The sequence below is a fragment of the Maniola hyperantus genome, chromosome 5 (genome assembly GCF_902806685.2).
Source record: "Maniola hyperantus chromosome 5, iAphHyp1.2, whole genome shotgun sequence".
NCBI lineage: Eukaryota > Metazoa > Arthropoda > Insecta > Lepidoptera > Nymphalidae > Maniola > Maniola hyperantus.
The window spans coordinates 15,876,700-15,895,461 of NC_048540.1; the positions used below are offsets into that span (position 1 = coordinate 15,876,700).

Consider the following 18,762-nt stretch of genomic DNA (forward strand, 5'->3'; position numbering starts at 1 on the left):
CTTTCAAATCTATGATTGCGCCTAATTGTTGTAAAAGATCATTACCAATAAGTCCGTCATAACGGTTGTCTACGTCATATAAGTAGAACTTATGCCAATTTTCATTTCTGAAACTAGGTAAGAGAGGAATTTCTATCACTTCGTCATGCCTACTAGAAGCATGAGTGCTAACTACCTGAAATTGTTCTTTTCTAATAGAGTCACTAAAATACTCATGAGCTTTTCGAGGACTAAGAAAAGATCTCATACTCCCTGTATCAATCATCATTTTTGCGTCTATTTCTTCCAAATAAATATAGGGAAGTTTTAAATTAGGGTCACAATTTAATTCTATAACTTCTTGTCTGTTTGCAGAGGCTGTTTTCTGAAAATCCGGAATTGGGGTTTCAATATCATTTAGTGGTACTGATTTATGATAAGATACGTTAGAGTTAGAATTCTCTGTTTGATTTATGTCAACGTTATAACCGTAGTTAATGTCATTTGAAGAGTCATTGTCATACTTATAATGATCGTCATAGCTCGGAAAGCTGTCCTCATCGTTAGTCAAAGTTAATTCGTTCAACTGAAAATTTTGTTGCATTTTCGGCTGTGCTGTTCGCATCGATACGTCATTAGTTGGTTGTTGGGATTGTGGTGTTTTATACCCAAATTGTTGCGGGGGTTTGTACCCAAATTGTTGTGGTGGTTTGTACCCGAATTGTTGCTGGGGTTGTGGTGGTTTATACCCAAATTGCTGTGGGGGTTTGTACCCATATTGTTGTGGAGGCTTGTACCCAAATTGTTGTGGAGGCCTGTACCCAAATTGTGGTGGAGGCCTGTACCCAAATTGTTGTGGGGGCATGTACCCAAATTGTTGTGGGGACATGTACCCAAATTGTTGTGAGGACCTAATCCCTAACTGTTGTGGCTGAAAACCTAATTGAGGTCTATGACCGAACACTGGGTTTGGTGGTTGACCTTGACCCTGAAATAGAGGCATCTTCATTTGTGGGTTATTAAAATTAATTGGCCTTGAACTCGAACTCATTATTGGGTTATTACCATGCACACGATTACGCGTCCTATATTGCTCTAAAAAGTTTACTTCTTCGAGTACGATACTTAATGCCGCCTCTAAAGTAGTGGGTGCCTTCAGCCTAACAATACGCACCATATTTTCGGGAAGATTATACAGAAACACGTTAAGAGCTGTGTTATTATATATAACTGCCTTAGAATGTTTTAATTCCAAATCATCGCTCGAATTTACCTTTGACATTAATAACGAACGAACACTTTGGATTCTATTGCAAAAATCAAGAAAACTTTCACCTGGATTAATTTTTAAAGATTCTAACTCGATATTAATGCACGCTTCACTGCGAGGGTCTCCAAAATGTTGGATTAACAAGGCTTTTAATGTGGACCATGTAACGATGTCCTCTCGTTCGGACAGGAGCGCAGCTGCATCGTCTTTTAATCTACTCGTTAAAACATTAAAAATGTAAAAATTTTGTTCATCATTTCCTTGAAACCGATCAATCACGTACTGACATTTTCGCAAATAAAGATTTAACTGTCTTTTATCACCACCATACAAAGGAATTAATTGCACGATTTCCTTCGGTACAGATAAGATGGACGGGGTTGCCATGATAATAGTAATGAAATGAGGATGCAACTGGCTTTCAAAAAAAACTTTAACTTAACACAATAGACACACACGTGCCCTTAACACAGTAGACACACATGCGCCCTTAATAAAATAGACACACATGGGCCCTTAACACAATAAAAGCGTAATGTAAAAATAAAAAAATTGGAATTAGAAATAAGATTTTTATAAGTTATAAATTAATAAAGTAAAAAGTACATTACCGCTAAAACTTATATATTTTTGTAAATAGGTAATACAACTTGAAATTAAAATAATTTCATTTTAATTTCTAATATTAATTTATTTGCAATTTATTTTTTTGATTATAATAAAACTTAAATTAAAATAAATTCATTTTAATTTATAATTTATACTTAATATCTTTGCAACAATTAAAAAAATACATTTTATATTAATAGTCTCTATATTTGTAGGACAAAGGATTGGCGAAAGGATAACTCACCGCTTCGCTATTTCCATACTAGGCCCCTTTTTCGCACTCGTCACAAAAGAAAATTTATTTGTTTTGGTTCTACGAATTTTCCTTGACGTTTTTTAGTCGGAAAATCCGTCCCGGGCTGCGCCACTTTTGATTACGGGAGCTTTTAGGGTTTTCCCTGAGATTTTCATCAGGGAAAATGATTAATTAAAACACGTAAAGCCGATATTGAGGCTGCTTTAATAATGAATAATAATCGGGCGACGCGCAGATCGCCACCGCGTCTAGACGCTGACCACGCAATTTACATTCGTGGAACACTATAGGTACGTCTTAATCTAACACAGATGGGCGAACCATAACTAGGTAGTCAGTCAGTTTATTTATATACAAGTAGGTGTGTTGATAAAAGCGTCATAACAATAACCACAGCAATAAACCGTTTTACATGTGCCACATTGTTTGCTACGCACGCCACGCGCCATTTTTACGAAATTTTATTCAAATTTAATACGCCTGTGTCATAGATATACTTATGTAGAAACCAAGATACAGAGTTGTACCTTGAGAATAATAGGCAGATTCAAAGAAAATAAGTTCGTTATAGCTAGGTAGGTATACTTTACGCGTATAATGATGTTGTTGTTGGTTTACATTGTTTTTGTACTTGACCATGTCGTGAGCGCTGATCAAAGTTTCAACTATGAAAAATTAAAAACTTAGGCTTGGGAAAGCCTATCATTTACAAGTAAGTCATTTGATGATAGGATTTTGTACCTACTTCATAAATTAGTTAGTACTAATAGATAATGCCCGCGACTTTGTCCGCGTGATTTGAGGTTTTCAAAAATCCCGTGGGAACTTTTTCCTTCCCCGGGATGCAAGCTATCTCTGTACCAAATTTCGTCAAAATCGGATGAGCCGTGAAAGTCTAGCAGACAGACAGACAGACACACTTTCGCATTTATAATACTAGTACGGATCACCTCGTTTGTAGTGCTGCGTGGTGGTGGTGCGTATTGCTTGCCTGGTGGCTGCTTTTTCCAGCACGTTTTGCAGTGGGAGGGCGGGCGGTGCATTTCGCATGCTGCATTTTGCATGTTGCACCATACAGATTCGAGCTGTTTCAACGGATAGCAAATTAAGCTGTTAGTTCATTGTCTAATTCATTGTTTCAAGAATTAGAAACGTTGGCTATCCGTATCCTGAAGAGCTACCCACCAAGAAACCTAGTCCCTACGTGCGGCCGCCGTATAGAAGCGTGTACCAGGGTGCCAGAAACAAGGGGGATAGACGGGTTTATACCAAGAACTTCCAGTACCCTCCCAAGACCAGCGGCCACCACCTGTATTGCGAGGGAGTATTTGACTGCACGGTGAGTTTACGAAATTTCTTCGTTTTGGTATTTCAGCTCGAGTCTCAGGTTGCACCAAAAAGTTACTTATCTGAGTTTGCTCTCAAGTAATCCTCAGTGGCAGGGCAGTTGACTCGGGAAGCTATCGGGTTTTTGTCTTAATTCGTAAAGTTGGAAAGATTTTTTTTCTCGTCTAAAGTATATTTTCGTGGTGTGGGCATGGACCTAATAATACTCCGGTGTGGGGTGTTAAGTATGGTCTGATATGATTGTCTTTCAAAAATATTGCGGGTGTATATAAATCAAAAACCCCCAGCCCCGCCACCGAGAACGGAGAAATAAAATGTGCGCGTGGCCCCGACATAACAAGACAAAATATACCCGACAAAATAGTGTTTTCACCGTCGTGATGTCAAGTCAAATGATTCATTCAAAATAGGTAATAAATTACTCTTATTGATAGTCTGGTATGGTGTTAGATTTGTAAGATATAGTGGTGATAATTATAACGCAAACTTAAAACTAAAGCTACGAGGGTTCCAAACGCGCCCAGGTCTGAGAAGAGCCCACAACAAACTCAGCCGGGTATTCTTTTTATTATCACCACTTTACAAAATTATTGAAACTTATTAGAACTATCACAAAGTCGTTAAGCAACTCATTCCCAAGCTTGCTTATCATTTAATAAATAATCCTTTACATTGTAATAGGATTTTTCAATTAGTTTACGTTTTATGAAAACTTTGAACTTGTTGAGAGACATCTCCAATATGTCTTCTGGAAGCTTATTATAGAAACGTATGGAATTACGAGCAAATGAATTGCTAACTTTACTGAGCCTAGAGGCGGGCATTACAAGTTTATTTTTATTTCTAGTATTTATATTATGACAGTCACTTTTTTTTTAATTTATTTATGTGATAAGAATTTTATCCAATTTTCAGCTGTCCCACGTAGCAGTAGAAACGAACGGCAGCATCCCCATAATCCTGCGCGGCGGAGTGGGCTACAAGCACTTCGCGGTGATCATCCGAGCAGAGCCCTTCCAGCAGCTGGAAGCTGGAGCCTTCCAGGATCCGGGCCTACTGCAGGCGCGCTGCGTCCAGCCGCGAAGACTTGGCTAAGTTCAGGAGGTTCAGGAGATATTTGTAAACCAAGTAAACTCAACTACTAGTCTATCTATCATTGTACATACCTATACCTACCTGCCTATCAACACCGTTGGTCCTATGACCTGTGCAGTGTGCTTGATCTCTCTCCGTTCGGTTTCTGCGCCTGGTGGTAAGTGATGGTGCAGTCTAAGATGGTAGGCGGTAGCGTACTGACTTGAAAGGCAGTTTTTGTTATGGTACGATTACACCTAACGAGTAAAGTAGCGAGTCAGTGTCCTCTGCCGAGTACTCGGTTGGTATAAACATTTTAACGAGTGCAATTTCTGCAATTTCGCCACAATTTCTCAGCCACAGCACTGTCTCGGCCGAGTGACATTTTACTGTCTCGCTTCACTACACGGTAGGTGTAATCGTACCATTACATCCATAGGTACAGTGCGACAAGGCTCTTTTGGCACTTGAATGACATTGACAGGGGGGCGCTGTTGGAGGCTTAGAATATTCAAACAAAAACAAAGGGGATGCTTGGCGGCAACATTAGTTCTGATTTTTGCCACGCGCCAAGGTAGCCTTGTCGCACTGTACCCCTATCAGTTTCTACACGCCATCGTACTGGAACGTTAAATTGCTTGGTGGCATAGTTTTGCCGGTAGGATGGTAACTAGCCACGACCGTAGCCTCCCACCAGACAAGACTAAAGACAATTGAGAAATTATTAACTCCCCAATTGGCGCCAGGGATGTCGTCAAAATAAGTATGTCATGGCACCAGTTTTGCGTCTTTTACAGCACCTAATGGCATCAAGATATCGAGAAGTTGTTCGGGAATTTGCTGAAGGTGGCACCAGAAGGCAGCCACATTGTAAGTATTTAAGTACCTAATTATTATGTTTACATTAACTGAATTAATAAAATTATTAATGTAAGTAAATCAATACTGATTAAGTAAGGTTAATAATTAATAATCCTAGCGGTCAGCATAAATTCGTTATCGCAGTTAGTTTTGTAATTTCTCATAATATAAGTAGAGATAACAGCTGTAAATTGTAATCCATGAATGCAATATATTTTTATAATACCAATTACCAATTATTAGGTAAGATAGGTATATCTAGTCCACGTATTTTTTTTACTCAATCGTACACTTAACCACGATCACACTTGATGAGAAGTGATGATGTAGCCTAAGATGGGACGAGTTAGCCTAGAAGGTGCCTATTCACTCTTGTTATAAAGATATGTATTTAATTCATAATATTCTAGGGGCGCAACACGTGGCGTGTGGAATCCTACCACCCCTAGAGTATCATGTGAAAGTCCCTACAAGAGACCTATGTCCAGCAGTGGACGTCTATCGGTTGTTGTTGATGATGATGATGGCTCTACGGGTCTTTCAAATCTATTTTATTTATAAAGCTTTTGGCTACATAAAATAGATCTAGTATGGTAAGAAGGAAAGATTGTCCCCTTTCTAAATAATTTTAAATACATATCAACTTTGACCGCTAGGTCAAAGGCGTAAAAAAAAGAAAAGTTTTATGTATTAAGTTCTTAGCTTGGATGAATTAAAATTCGTTGTTGTTGCGCTCGAGCCTTTTAATTCCTCGCTACGCTCAGGATTCTATTTTTGAACCTTAGAATCCTTCGCTGGCTCGGAATACAATACAAACTCTCGCGACAAAATAACAACTTTGCAGCCTTGCATAACAAATAACTATTTTCATCTCACTAGCTTCAGTGGGTGGTGGTACCACGGTATGATCGTCGTAGTAGAGAGAATTACTAACAATTAAACGGTTCGGTTCCCGCTCGTCCGAGGCGGTTTCAACTAATTCTTGCTGAATACAGGCTGATTTTTATTTGATCTTATTTTTTAATCTAAATTACAAGGAAAAGGTGACTGACTGACTGACTGGTCATCAACGTACAGCTCAAACTACTGGACGGATCGGGCTGTTTGGCATGCAGATAGCTATTATGACGTAGGCATCCGCTTCAACCACTAAAGGGGTGAAATAGGGGTTTGAAATTTGTATAGGTAGTCCACGCGGACGAAGTCGCGAGCATAAGCTAGTCGTTAATAATGTAGCACAAATTACTACTGAACTACGAGCCTGTTCTAAATTCAAACTGATGCGGGTAGTCACATAATAAATAATAATCGCAATTTAAAAAGGGCGACATTGTTTATTAGTAACACATTAGTAAGTAAATATAAAAGTGAATGCTAGTTCTTCGTTTTTACATGTTTATAATAAACTTAGTATCAGCCTGTACGTCACACTAATGATTACCTTCATAAACAATAATATACTGAGATGTAGGTACCTACAGTGTACATTACCAACTGAGTCCCGTCTTCAACGAACGCAGTGACCAGCGCTAATCATTCGACCTTATTCTTTTAACAATTAAAAAAACGGATATATTCAACCATTAATAAGTTTTGGTTTATTTTAAACACACGTTATTGATATTTGTGGTTTATTTATTGTGTTAAAAGTTAAATTAATAAGTTTTATGTTAATATTGTGGTGAAACATGTATTCGTGTGGAATAAGTGAATTTTTTCGACGTCAGCGGCCAATTTTTGAAAGGGTGAGCCTTTTTGAGTTGTTATGACGTCTTAGCCATAGTGATTTTTGAAAGGGTGAAAACTGTGATAGCCTAGTAATTTGTGATAGCCTAGAGGTAGGACGTCCACCTTCTAATTGGAGGTCGGGGATTCGATACCGGGCACGCACCTCTTTCGGAGTTATGTGCGTTTTAAGTAATTAAAATATATCAGTTGCTTTAACAACAGTTGCCTACAATGAATTTTTTTTCTCTTATTGAAAGAATATTAACTATGTTAGTCATGACTAATATTACCCTTTCCCCTCCAACTATAAGCTTATAGCTTGTGCTTGAAGTAGGTACGACAAGAGTGCGACCGGTGTGATTTGAATAGAATAGGATAGAATAATTCTTTATTTGCATAATGTGGTACATAAGATGTTAAATCTAAGAAGCACATTGAACAGCCGACCTTTCGGTATTCAGTCCACTCTTTAACCGTTGAGCTATTGAGGCTCTAAATTGTTTCAGTGATTTCCTTATCTAACGATATCATCGGTTCCTTTCATCCAAACCATCTCTAAAGTTAGTGAACTGAAACAAATTTGATTCCCACACCACGGCTTCTTAAGTAAACCTTACAACTAAAAATTTTTACAAAAAAAATAAAAACCGACTTCGTTACACAAACACTAAAAATTGAAAAATAATTTAATTTATTACCGAATATATTATGTATACAAGAGTTAATATAGTTCCATAATAATACTTTTTGGTGCCGGTGCCAATTAGCTTTAGCTGCGCGAATCGTCTAGACTTCATATTTTTATGGGACTCCACAATGGCACCTCATTGGCACCGACCCCAAAAAATATTATTATGGAACTATATTAACTCTTGTATACATAATATATTCGGTAATAAATTAAATTATTTTTCAATTTTTAGTGTTTGTGTAACGAAGTCGGTTTTTATTTTTTTTGTAAAAATTTTTTATTTCACAATTTTTAGTGGCCCCATGGAATTATGCTATGACTGGTTAAAAATCTACTGTTTACTAAGCTATTACACTGATCGCGAGCAATTTACTCTTATCCGTTGAGGAGTTCCAGTATCTATCTTCGAAGATGTTCATCAGATCTTCACCAAATTGAAATGGGACCAACTTTGAAGTATACCCTTTCAAACAAAAAAAGAATTTTCAAAATCGGTCCAGGCGTTTTCGAGTAATCGGGGAACATACATAAAAAAAAAAAAAAAAAAAAAAAAAAAAAAAAAAAAAAAAAAAAAAAAAAAAAAAAAAAAAAAAAAAAAAAAAAAGATTCCGACGAATTGAGAACCTCCTCCTTTTTTTGAAAATGGAATGGAATGGTCGGTTAAAAATGGAACCTAGCCTACTTAAGTTTCATTAGGTAATTATTATTTAGGGCGAATTTAGTATGAAGTGGCTTGAATAGGTAAATATTATTAGGTTTCCGTAACCTCAATTCGTTATTATAAAACACAATTCCTCTTCAAATTAACAAACAAAAATAATTTTCACATTTAAAACCATGTGTGTGTTTGCCTAGTGGTTAGGACGTCCGCCTTCTAATCGGAGGTCGGGGGTTCGATCCCGGGCACGCACCTCTAACTTTTCGGAGTTATGAGCGTTTTTATTAATTAAATATCACTTGCTTTAACGGTGAAGGAAAACATCGTGAGGAAACCAGCATGCCTGTGAGTTCCTCCATAATGTTCTCAAAGGAGTGTAAAGTCTACCAATCCGCACATGGCCAGCGTGGTAGACTATGGCCAAAACCCCTCTCACTCTGAGAGACCCATGCTCTGTAGTGAGCCGGTAATGGGTTGATCATGATGATGATGATGATGTGGTGGACTAAAAAGTCACGTAATCAAGACAATGTGCGGAATGAGGGTACCGAACGGACGTGGGCCTACTTTTATGCTAAGCAACTGCCTAAGCTTGACGAGCGGGGGTGTCCGGCTATTGGGTGTTTATAGGTGGTGGTCTGTGTCCCAAGCTTACAGCTCGTTCGCTGATCAAGGTCAAAACATCTTATTAGGTTGCTAACAAAGCAATTTTGGCGTCAAATCGTTTACATATACGAGTTTTCAGTTTTCACGCTTGTTTAGATAACCTTGACCATAATAATTTTAAAGTCGGTTCTTTAGCTGAATCACTAATTTTCTGTGATTAACCTTGCCTAGGTAAGTATACTATATGCATTTTCCCTGTTCTGCATTTTCTTTTCAGGCTTTCGTAGTAAATTCATACAAAGTTATGGTTATGATATAGTTTATTCCGGCGCTTCTTCTGCCGAAAAGAAAAAGAAAGAAAGAAAGAAAACTTATTTATTTGATCACTACAATAAACCTTAAAACTACTTTAATTTATCTACATAATAATTATACTTACTTATATTTAAAAATATTATAGAAAGAAAGTGTGTCGTGTGACCAAATTAGAGCCTCAATAGCTCAACCGGTAAAGGAGTGGACTGAAAACCGAAAGGTCGACGGTTCAAACCCCGCCCGTTGCACTATTGTCGTACCTACTCCTAGCACAAGCGTGACGCTTAGTTGGAGAGGAAAGGGGAATATTAGTCATTTAACATGGCTAATATTCTTTTTTAATAAATAAATAAAAAATAAATAAATAGGTCTCCCACTCAGCATAATGCTGCAGCAAGCTCGACAGGCGCCGGGATAAACAACCCCTTAGGTAGGTTCTGGTAATGTGTGGCACAACTTTCAAAAATAACTGTTTTTTCTGTTTTTCTTTCTTTCTGTCTTAATGGCACTAGCGATTTATATCTCGTGACGAGATCAAGCTTGATTATTCTAGTTACACTAGCTAATGCCAGCGGCTTCGTGGATCTCACAAATTTCAAACCCCTATTTTACCTCCTTAGGCGTTGCATTTTCCGAAATCCTTTCTGAGCGGATGTCTACGTTGCAATATCTATCTGCATGCCAAATTTCAGCGCAGTCCGTCCAGTAGTTTGAGGTGTGCGTTGATAAATCAGTCAATCAGTCAGCTTTTCTTTTTTTATATTGTGCCAAGAATTTCCACAATGACCCTTTAGTTAACACATAAACATTCTACTTATAATGTGGTAAAAAAAAAAATCGTCACAAGTGGTTACATTAATAATAAAATTATACTTATATTAAGACGTTATCTATAAACAAGCGCTATCCACAAGGAAAACGCGTGAAAACGTCTCGGCAGTCGGCACGACAAAAACTTTCACCTTCACAATTCTAATCTGATCCAATTTTAAATGTCAGATAATTGTGCAACGCCCTGGCTACGGCTCAACACTTGCTAGACCGTCGACACACAGATTAGCTATCGTACAGTTCAGAAAAACGTACTTACCATCGTGCTTAGCTGATGCCCTTTTCATTATCACAGCGGCGATAGCTGATTGGTTCAGGCATAAATACCGAGTGGAGTGGCGGTGAGACTCGGTTTGTATTTTGTAACTAGCGTATGCCCGTGACTTCGTCCGTGTGGACTACACAAATCTCAAATCCCTATTTTACCCCGTTAGGGATTGAATTTTCAAAAATCCTTTCTTTTCTTAGCGAATGTCTACGTCATAATAGCTATCTGCATGCCAAATTTCAGCCCGATCCGTCCAGTAGTTTGTGCTGTGCGTTGATGGATCAGTCAATCAGTCAGTCAGTTAGTCACCTTTCCTTTTTATATATTTAGATTAGATGTTGCCCGCGACTACGCGACATCATCCTCGTGGATTTAGGTTATTAAAAACCCTAGGACAAGAAAATCCTTGACTTTCCGGGATAAAAATAGCCTATGTCACTCTCGGTCTCTATATTAATTATGGGTAGAGTACCTCCGTTGCGACGTGATTGAAGGACAAGGGCCGGCCTCTGAAACGTTCAAAACGTTTCAGTTCGTTTCTCATACCGGGAAAATCGCATCCCGTCAACTTTTACAGCGAAAACGCGCGCGAACCATCACACATATCATGATTATGATTACAACCAGGCAACTCTCACCCATATCACCCATAGCACGTGCCGCGACTACTCGCCACCACGCACCGCGCTGCGCCTCTGTTCTACTCGCCGCCACTCCCCGCGCCTGGACTCCACTCACCGCACTGGGCTGGCGACCGGCGGGCCGCGGCAGTATGATTTTTCTCAACTGTATATTCGTCAAACTGTGACACACCCGCTAGGCCGGCCTCTGAAACGTTCAAAACGTTTCAGTTCGTTTCTCATACCGGGACAAACGCATCCCGTCAACTTTCACAGCGAAAACGCGCGCGAACTTTCACGCTCTTAATTTTGAATCGTTAGTTTTAGATCAATTAAATAGAAATAGAAAATACTAATAGTTCCTGATTCAAATAAAACTTGAACTTTAGTTTGGACAATTATAATTGCCGGTTCGCTTTTTATTCAAAAGTTTTAGCTACTTTAAAGGTTGATAGTTCCTCTTTCTAGGTACAAGAAGTTGCTTTGAAAAAAAGTTAATTAGTGATGGTTCTAAGCAGTTTGATTTGTGATTAGTGCGTTAATTAAAGAACAATGGAAAGAAAAAGGTGATTCAAAAGGGTTCTTTAGTTATTTTTGTGCTTCAGATCATCAAGATTCAAGTGCATCATCATAATCTAAGTAATTAGTATATCATTAAAGAATTTTAATTTCACAATATTATCATAGTCGAAGAAAATACCATTAATTAGATACTAATTAAGTACGTACTAACTGATTTCTACCCGCATTATTTATGTGCAGGAAAAACTGTAAATTTTTTTGCCACTAAAGTTGACTTTCAAACTGTTTTAATAAAATCTAATTTATGAGGATGCTGTTGGACTTCAGCTCAGCCGATTTTGATCGAACATAGCGCTGGTTTAGATATTAGATTTCAAAGCCTTAACATACCTACTTATTGTAACATTTTCCTTTTATATATTTAAAAAATGTTATCTGGCGTGGTGCGCAGTGCGTACGAGTTTTAATAAACACAAGACCGCATAGATTTTGATTTTTTAAGTCCTTTAACACCAAGGACATATTAAAATGTCCCAAAGAATTTAAAAATATATATAATAGGTACTTATATTTTTTAATCCCCAAAAACATTAAGGAAATCGATCCTGAAAACCTTATATACTATAATATACTTAGGTACTTAGTTCTGAAAGTTAAAAAGCCCACGTGATTTTTTTTTTTTGCTGGAAACAGTTATGTTAATGTACATGACACTTTCTGATTGATTATAACATAAGTGGGGATGGATTCTTATCTGTAGATTACCTAAACGACCCAGGCTTCGCTCGAGTAGAATTTTCAAAAATGGGTGCGGTCCGAGGGGGTGGAATTTCCAAAACTCCTGTAATGTCGTATTTCTTCATTATAGACCGAAGGCCCAAACACCAACTTTCATGAATAACAAATTGAAAATTGATAGACTTTCGTACAAACTTTCATCCTCTATTCAAGTCTTAGGGGTGAAATTTCCAAAAAATTGAAATCGGTCAATATTTTCTCATTTTTAACTGAAAGCCCAAATACCTACCTATATACTAATTTTCTAAAGCCCAAATACTAAACGGCGGACTTTTATACAAACTTTCATCCCTAATTATCGCCTAATTTAATTCTTTCATAGTGATTGCGCCGCACCTCCTGTAATTGGCTTAGGCTGTGGGTTGACAGATCAGCCAGGCAAGACAAGTAAACGCGAACGATACCAAAATTATACATATCTTACACCCGACTATACTCACGTGTTTAGTCGACGCTAGCCCGACTAGTTTCGAACCCATCCGGGGTCCTTTTTCAAGGAGTCAGTTCGCGCATGCATCGCGGTTGAGGGTCTCAACCGCGACGCGTTGGACCGAAGGACCCCGGATGGGTTCGAAACTAGTCGGACTAACGTCGACTAAACACGTGAGTATAGTCGGGTGTAAGATAGGTATTATTATGTATAACTAGATGATACCCGCGACTTCGTCTGCGTGGATTTAGGTTTTAAAATCTCGTTGGAACTCTTTGGTTTTCCGGGATAAAAAGTAGCCTATGTCCTTCCCCGGTATGCAAGCCATTTCTGTACCAAATTTTGTCAAAATCAGTTTAACGGATGAGCCGTGAAAGGCTAGCAGACAGACAGACAGATTGACAGACAGACACACTTTCGCATTTATATTAGTATGGATATGGAAATCACTCACGATAGTTTACACGCTAAGAAACCAAAATTATAACTTTGATTTGGTAAATGAAAACAAGCTAACATTTCAGTCATCGACTCTTCTGTCCCTTTCAGTTGTGATAAATGACAGGCAGCAGTGCCAAAAACTAGCATCTAATTTAGCGAGTTTCAGTTTTTTGATACTTATTTCAAGAATAATTTCCGCGCCAAGGTTGTTGGTCTCTAACTAGATTGGGCTATTGTTTATCGATAGTCTAGATTAGTATCTTTTCTATATCATAAAATTAATAGCTTATTCCCACGAATTCGTCCGCGTGGACTACTCATATTTCGAACCCCTATTTTACCCCCTTAGGGGTTAAATTTTCAAAAATCCTTTCTTAGCGGACAAAGGACATGGACAAAAATTGTATGGAGGCGCGCCCGAGAATGTACAGAGATGATTATATAATATGTGCTATTTAATAAATGTACAGAGATGATTTATGTGCCAATTACATTATTCTATTCTATTCTATTCTATTCAATTAATAGTAAAATCTTCTATTTTAAGAAAAAAAAGTCGCATGCTGTTTTGCAGTCGTGGTATTAAGTTTGTTTGTGATAGGCTTAATTCAGCCTGGGGCTAATTTTGTCCATCTCGTTTCAGCCCGATCCGTCCAGTAGTTTCAGCTGTGCGTTTATAGATCAGTCAGTCAGTCAGTCAGTCAGTCACCTTTTCTTTTTATATAAATAGTATTAATAGATGCCACACTAAGTTTAATCAAAATTAATTTGGTAGGTAATACTTAATAGAGTTAGGAAGGTATCTAACTATGATAGGTACCTTTCTAAATTTCAGTTTTGGCTTTATTTAGAGTTTCCCTGAAACATCATTGTTTTTAAACAAAGTTCTTATTAATAGCTATGGAATAATTTTTCTCTTGGTTTACCTATTGTTTATGATGCCATTAAAATACTCATTATTTTGCCTACCTATTGTTACAAAAAATTAGAGTCAATATTTTTATCTAACTACCTACTAGCTGATGCCGGCGACTTCATACGCGTGGATTTAGGTTTTTATAAATCCCATGGGAACTCTTTGATTTTCCGGGATAAAATGTAGTCAATGGCCCCGATTCTCTAGTCTCTCTCTAAACTAAATTTAGAGTATCTGCATCCTTTTCTTTTTACTAATGCTAAAAAAGGAACGGAACATGACTTTCACATTTAAAGACTCTAAATTTTAGTGCACAATAGAAATTTAAACAGTAGGTTCGCGAGTGCGTGCTAAAATCACGGGTTTTACCATCTAAAAATTAAATTTAGAAATGTCAAACTGCTTCTGTCCTTTTCATATTACAATAGTAAGAAGAGGGTGCGAATACTCTAAAATTAGGTTGTGCTTAGAATCGGTGCCAATGTCACTCTCCAGGTCTTAAACTATATCCATGCAAAAAAATCACGTCGATCCGTTGCTTCGTTGCGAAGTGATTGAAGGACAAACCAACAAACAAACACATTTTCGCATTTATAATAAGGGTACCTACTGATTTATCTAGTCATCGTTTAGGGTTGTGTTTAAAACAGTCCATTTACGGCCAAAATTAATAATTAATCAATCTGTAATCTGACGATAAGTTACTAATTAACAACGTTGCTTCAAAAATTGTAAGTAAGTATTGTTGGTTTATTGGTTTGTTGTTGTCAATAATAATAATGAAAAATTATTAAATTATTAATTTTCAATTATGTCGCTCGTCATTATCTATAACCATTTAAAAAAGCACGTCAATCCCTTGCACGTCACGTCGCAACGGTGCAACGGTGAAAATCAAAGAGTTCCCAGGGGATTTTTAAAAAACCTAATTCCACGCGGATGAAGTCGCGGGAATCAGCTAGTGGCTAATATTGTTTAAAAAAACGCGTCTGCAAAATATTGAGTTTGATTGGTTAGATAATATTCAAATAAGAACCAGACTAAAACTTGTATGAAGTCCTTGTATGGATGCAATTTTATGATAAGACGTGTTGTTTCACATTCATCTTCCTAAAAAGTATAAAAAAACAGGGTGTAACCAGAACGCTAGCAAAAACTTAGCGTTATTGCTTATCTAAACACAATCCAATACCAGTAACCCAGTAACCATTTGTCTCATTTTGTAGTTTTAGTGATTTAGTATTTTTCAAACCCGCAACGTATAGCGTGAAAAACTCGGGTCAATGCCTCACCGGCACTGACTCCGAGTGGCCTACTTACGCAACGTTCGTTGACCTCTAGCGTCAGTCAGATATTTTATTTGCAATTTATCGTAAACTTTTACAAAATCATAGGATTTTTTTCGCGTTTTTTTGTGGTATCATATCAGTTATAATCATCAGTACTATCACCTGTCTTCGTTTTTGCCAGCGTTCTGGTTACACCCTGTATAATACCTATCTAGGTAACTTTCCAGTTAGATAGATGCATGTTACAACTCTCTGATATAATAACATTCATTTCACTCAGTTGAACTAACTTATTAATTCATTTTTGTATTCGTTCCATTTTTAAATAAAAACTCGGAATTGGAATCGTAATAATTGAAAAAAGAAATAGACCAATGTTACGTCCAACCCTATTCCGCGGGCTGAGTCAAGACTCAGGATCTGACTCGGCGGCCTACGAACTCGACAGGAGCCGGAGGGCTTCGCTCAGCGCTGAGCAGCGACGGCGGCTGAGCTTGCTCAGGACCTCGAGCATCCCGACGACGCTGAGTCCGGTGAGCCACATTTACCATTTGGTTCCCTGCCCGAGAAACTGTTGCAATCAGGTACTAGTTTAGTTTAGTTGTCCTAGTGTGTCGTGCTGTGTCGTGCTAACAGTTTTATGTGTTGTTTGGTGTTGCATGTTTACAAAAATTGAGGAGCTTGCGAACAATACGGTGTACCTATTTTATTTATTTTATTTTTATTATTCATGTACCAAAATTGTAGTTACACAGTAATAATAAATTAAGTTACATTGGAAATGCTTATCTCTAAACAGAGATTTCTTCCAGCTTCCCATTCAAGGTTGCACTTACACTTTGAAATACTTTTTCTTTCATCTTTTCATCGTTTCATTCTAATGAATACAAAAATGAAGTCAAGAAAAATGGCCTAAAGTCGTGCTGAAGTTAAGTCTAAAGTTCGTGATTTCGATCGAAACGGAGCAATTAGGTTGCAACAACCGAAGAGATGAGAGAGAGAGACGCTTTGCGTTAAGCTGTATGAAAGCTGTTGGTTGCAGTAACGCTTCAACAGTTTTCATAGAGTTTTGTGCTCCTCCTGTAAAATTTTATTTTGTGCAATTAAGTACACACACCATGGTCTTGCGCCGCCTGAATCCAGCGGCGGCGGCGCAAGACCGCGGAGTGTGGAAGTCCCTACAAGAGACCTACGTCCAGCTGTGGACGTCTATCGGTTGATGATGATGATGATGACGAATTAAGTAAGTACATTGTTTTGTTCGTCAGTGCTCAATTAATATTTTGTGTATAAATACTTAATAATCACATAAAAAGGATAAGACAGCAAAAAAACCGGCCAAGTGCGAGTCAGACTCGCGCACCGACGAGGGTTCCGTACTTCAGTCGTATTTTTTCGACCTTTTAAAACAGATTTTTGTTTATTTTTATAAGATTTTTATGCATAAGAGTTTTTGATTTATAGTGCAAAATGTCAAAAAAATACCGACTGTAGTTTGGAACCTTCGGTGCGCACTTGGCCGGTTTTTATAATGAACTGGCTTATGCTCGCGACTTGGTCCGCGTCGACTACACAAATTTCAAACCCCTATTTCACCCCCTTAGAGGTTGAATTTTCAAAAATCCTTTCTTAGCGAATGCCTACGTCATAATAGCTATCTCCATGCCAAATTTCAGCCCGATCCGTCCAGTATTTTGAGCTGTGCGTTGATAGATCAGTCAGTCAGTCACCTTTTCCTTTTATATATTTAGATATACCTATCACTCACAATAACTTAAAAACTGAATAGTTTTGTTCGTAGAATCACCTAGACCCTAACCTAACCTAACAGGCTAAATTACCTACTAAAAATTATTAATGCTGAAAAATTGGCGCCTTAACTCAGTCAAGAGCAGATGCTAAAACGTTTTCAGTATACCTATTCCCGGTAAAGTGAAGGCGGGAATGAAAAACGTAAACGAATTAAGGAAACTTAATTTTGTTGTCACGTTACAGATAAAAGCCTAATAAAAATGGAAATTTCATTCGAATCGAATGAACGTCGACGTACGAGTAAGTAGTGGTGCCGTTTGTGGGTAGGTAGGTATCTTTCTAGGCATAAACCTAATAATATAAAAGGATAACTTGATTAGGTACTGGTTGACTGAAGAAATTTTGTTTGTTTGATTGTTTGAGTATTTTGAAGGTTGCCTGGTAGATATCGCTAATTAGCGATAAGGCCGCCTTTTGTATCTTCCTTCTGTCTGTGTTTTATTCTTTAATGTAATCCTTCTTGTGATTGTGCAAATAAAGTGTATTTATTATTATTATTATTGTTTTCTAAATAATTTCAAAATATCGAAAATTATGAAACTGGTAGAATTCAGCCGTAAAAATACACAGGTCTAAAGATTTGCGTGTATGTTTGTATGTACCAGAATGTAATGCATCAAGCTGGTACTTGGCAGAGCCATTCCACAAATGGCTGCAGTAGGTCGGTGCGTTATTCTTTGTACGATCGAACTTGAGCTTGGTATAAGTGGTATAAGGTTAGAAGCTGTTCGTTTGTTCTACGAATAAACCGCTCATAATAATAATTATAATAATAATTGCTTAGGTACCATAAGATATGATAAGGAAGCCATACTCACAATCGGCTTTATTGTCGAATATGTGGCGGCTACAAGTTACAACAAGCTTGTACGGATTCACCAGTATAGTATTACGATACTCTGTCCCGCTTTCAGCTACTAACTACTCTCCTAATCCGATTTATACCAAACACCTTCTCTAGGGCATATCTAAGGCGAATTGGCTATCACTATCCATATAAAAAAACCATACCCCGATTGCCATCTCGATCTGTCACGTACTTACCTAACGCCTGCTTCTATTCAATGCAATAAAACAAAAGTAATAAAGTATGATTATGTAGGTAATCGTCATGACATACTTAGTACCTATTATTTCCGTAACAAGTAGTAAATACACAAACACACCCAAATTAACTAAAACAATGTAACACACGCACGTAAATCCCCGATATAGACGCTCGTAAAATGTTTAGTCTAAGGTTCGATATTTGGGTTACCCAACCCGTCACACCGAGTATACTGACGGCCTAATGCAGAGAGATGTTTTGTACTAGAGGTGGTGATGTTCCGTAAAACTGCCTCAATCTGTCGTTTTTGCAAACGCCGAGTTTCTTGCTGGTTCTTCTCGGTGGGAAAGGCATTCCGAACCAGTGGTAGATGCATATTATAACGATTCAAAA

At 37.7% G+C, this 18,762-nt stretch overlaps 3 protein-coding genes across 8 annotated transcripts in view; 2 read left to right on the forward strand and 1 right to left on the reverse strand.

The window, feature by feature from the left end:
• The window catches only part of LOC117982155 (tubulin alpha chain-like), a 205,313-nt gene that overhangs the window by 114,909 nt on the left and 71,642 nt on the right, over positions 1 to 18,762 (reverse strand). The window lies entirely within an intron of this gene.
• LOC117982344 (uncharacterized) lies at positions 2,715 to 4,584 on the forward strand. Its single transcript, XM_034968698.2, is given in 5 exon segments — positions 2,715 to 2,790; positions 2,793 to 2,826; positions 3,264 to 3,453; positions 4,377 to 4,487; positions 4,489 to 4,584. Coding segments are annotated over 5 exon segments (507 nt in total).
• The window catches only part of LOC117982063 (uncharacterized protein ZK1073.1), a 56,472-nt gene continuing 44,607 nt past the window's right edge, over positions 6,898 to 18,762 (forward strand). Inside the window, exons 1-3 of one of the 6 annotated variants that reach the window (XM_069498782.1) lie at positions 11,349 to 11,429; positions 11,582 to 11,679; positions 15,874 to 16,093. In XM_069498782.1, coding sequence (XP_069354883.1) covers positions 11,666 to 11,679; positions 15,874 to 16,093 — 234 coding nt within the window. In that variant the 5' untranslated portion in view covers positions 11,349 to 11,429; positions 11,582 to 11,665. Of the gene's footprint in view, positions 7,142 to 11,348; positions 11,430 to 11,581; positions 11,680 to 15,873; positions 16,094 to 18,762 lie in introns of those variants that run through there. The other 5 variants (XM_069498783.1, XM_069498784.1, XM_034968341.2 and 2 more) reach the window with 5 other exon arrangements.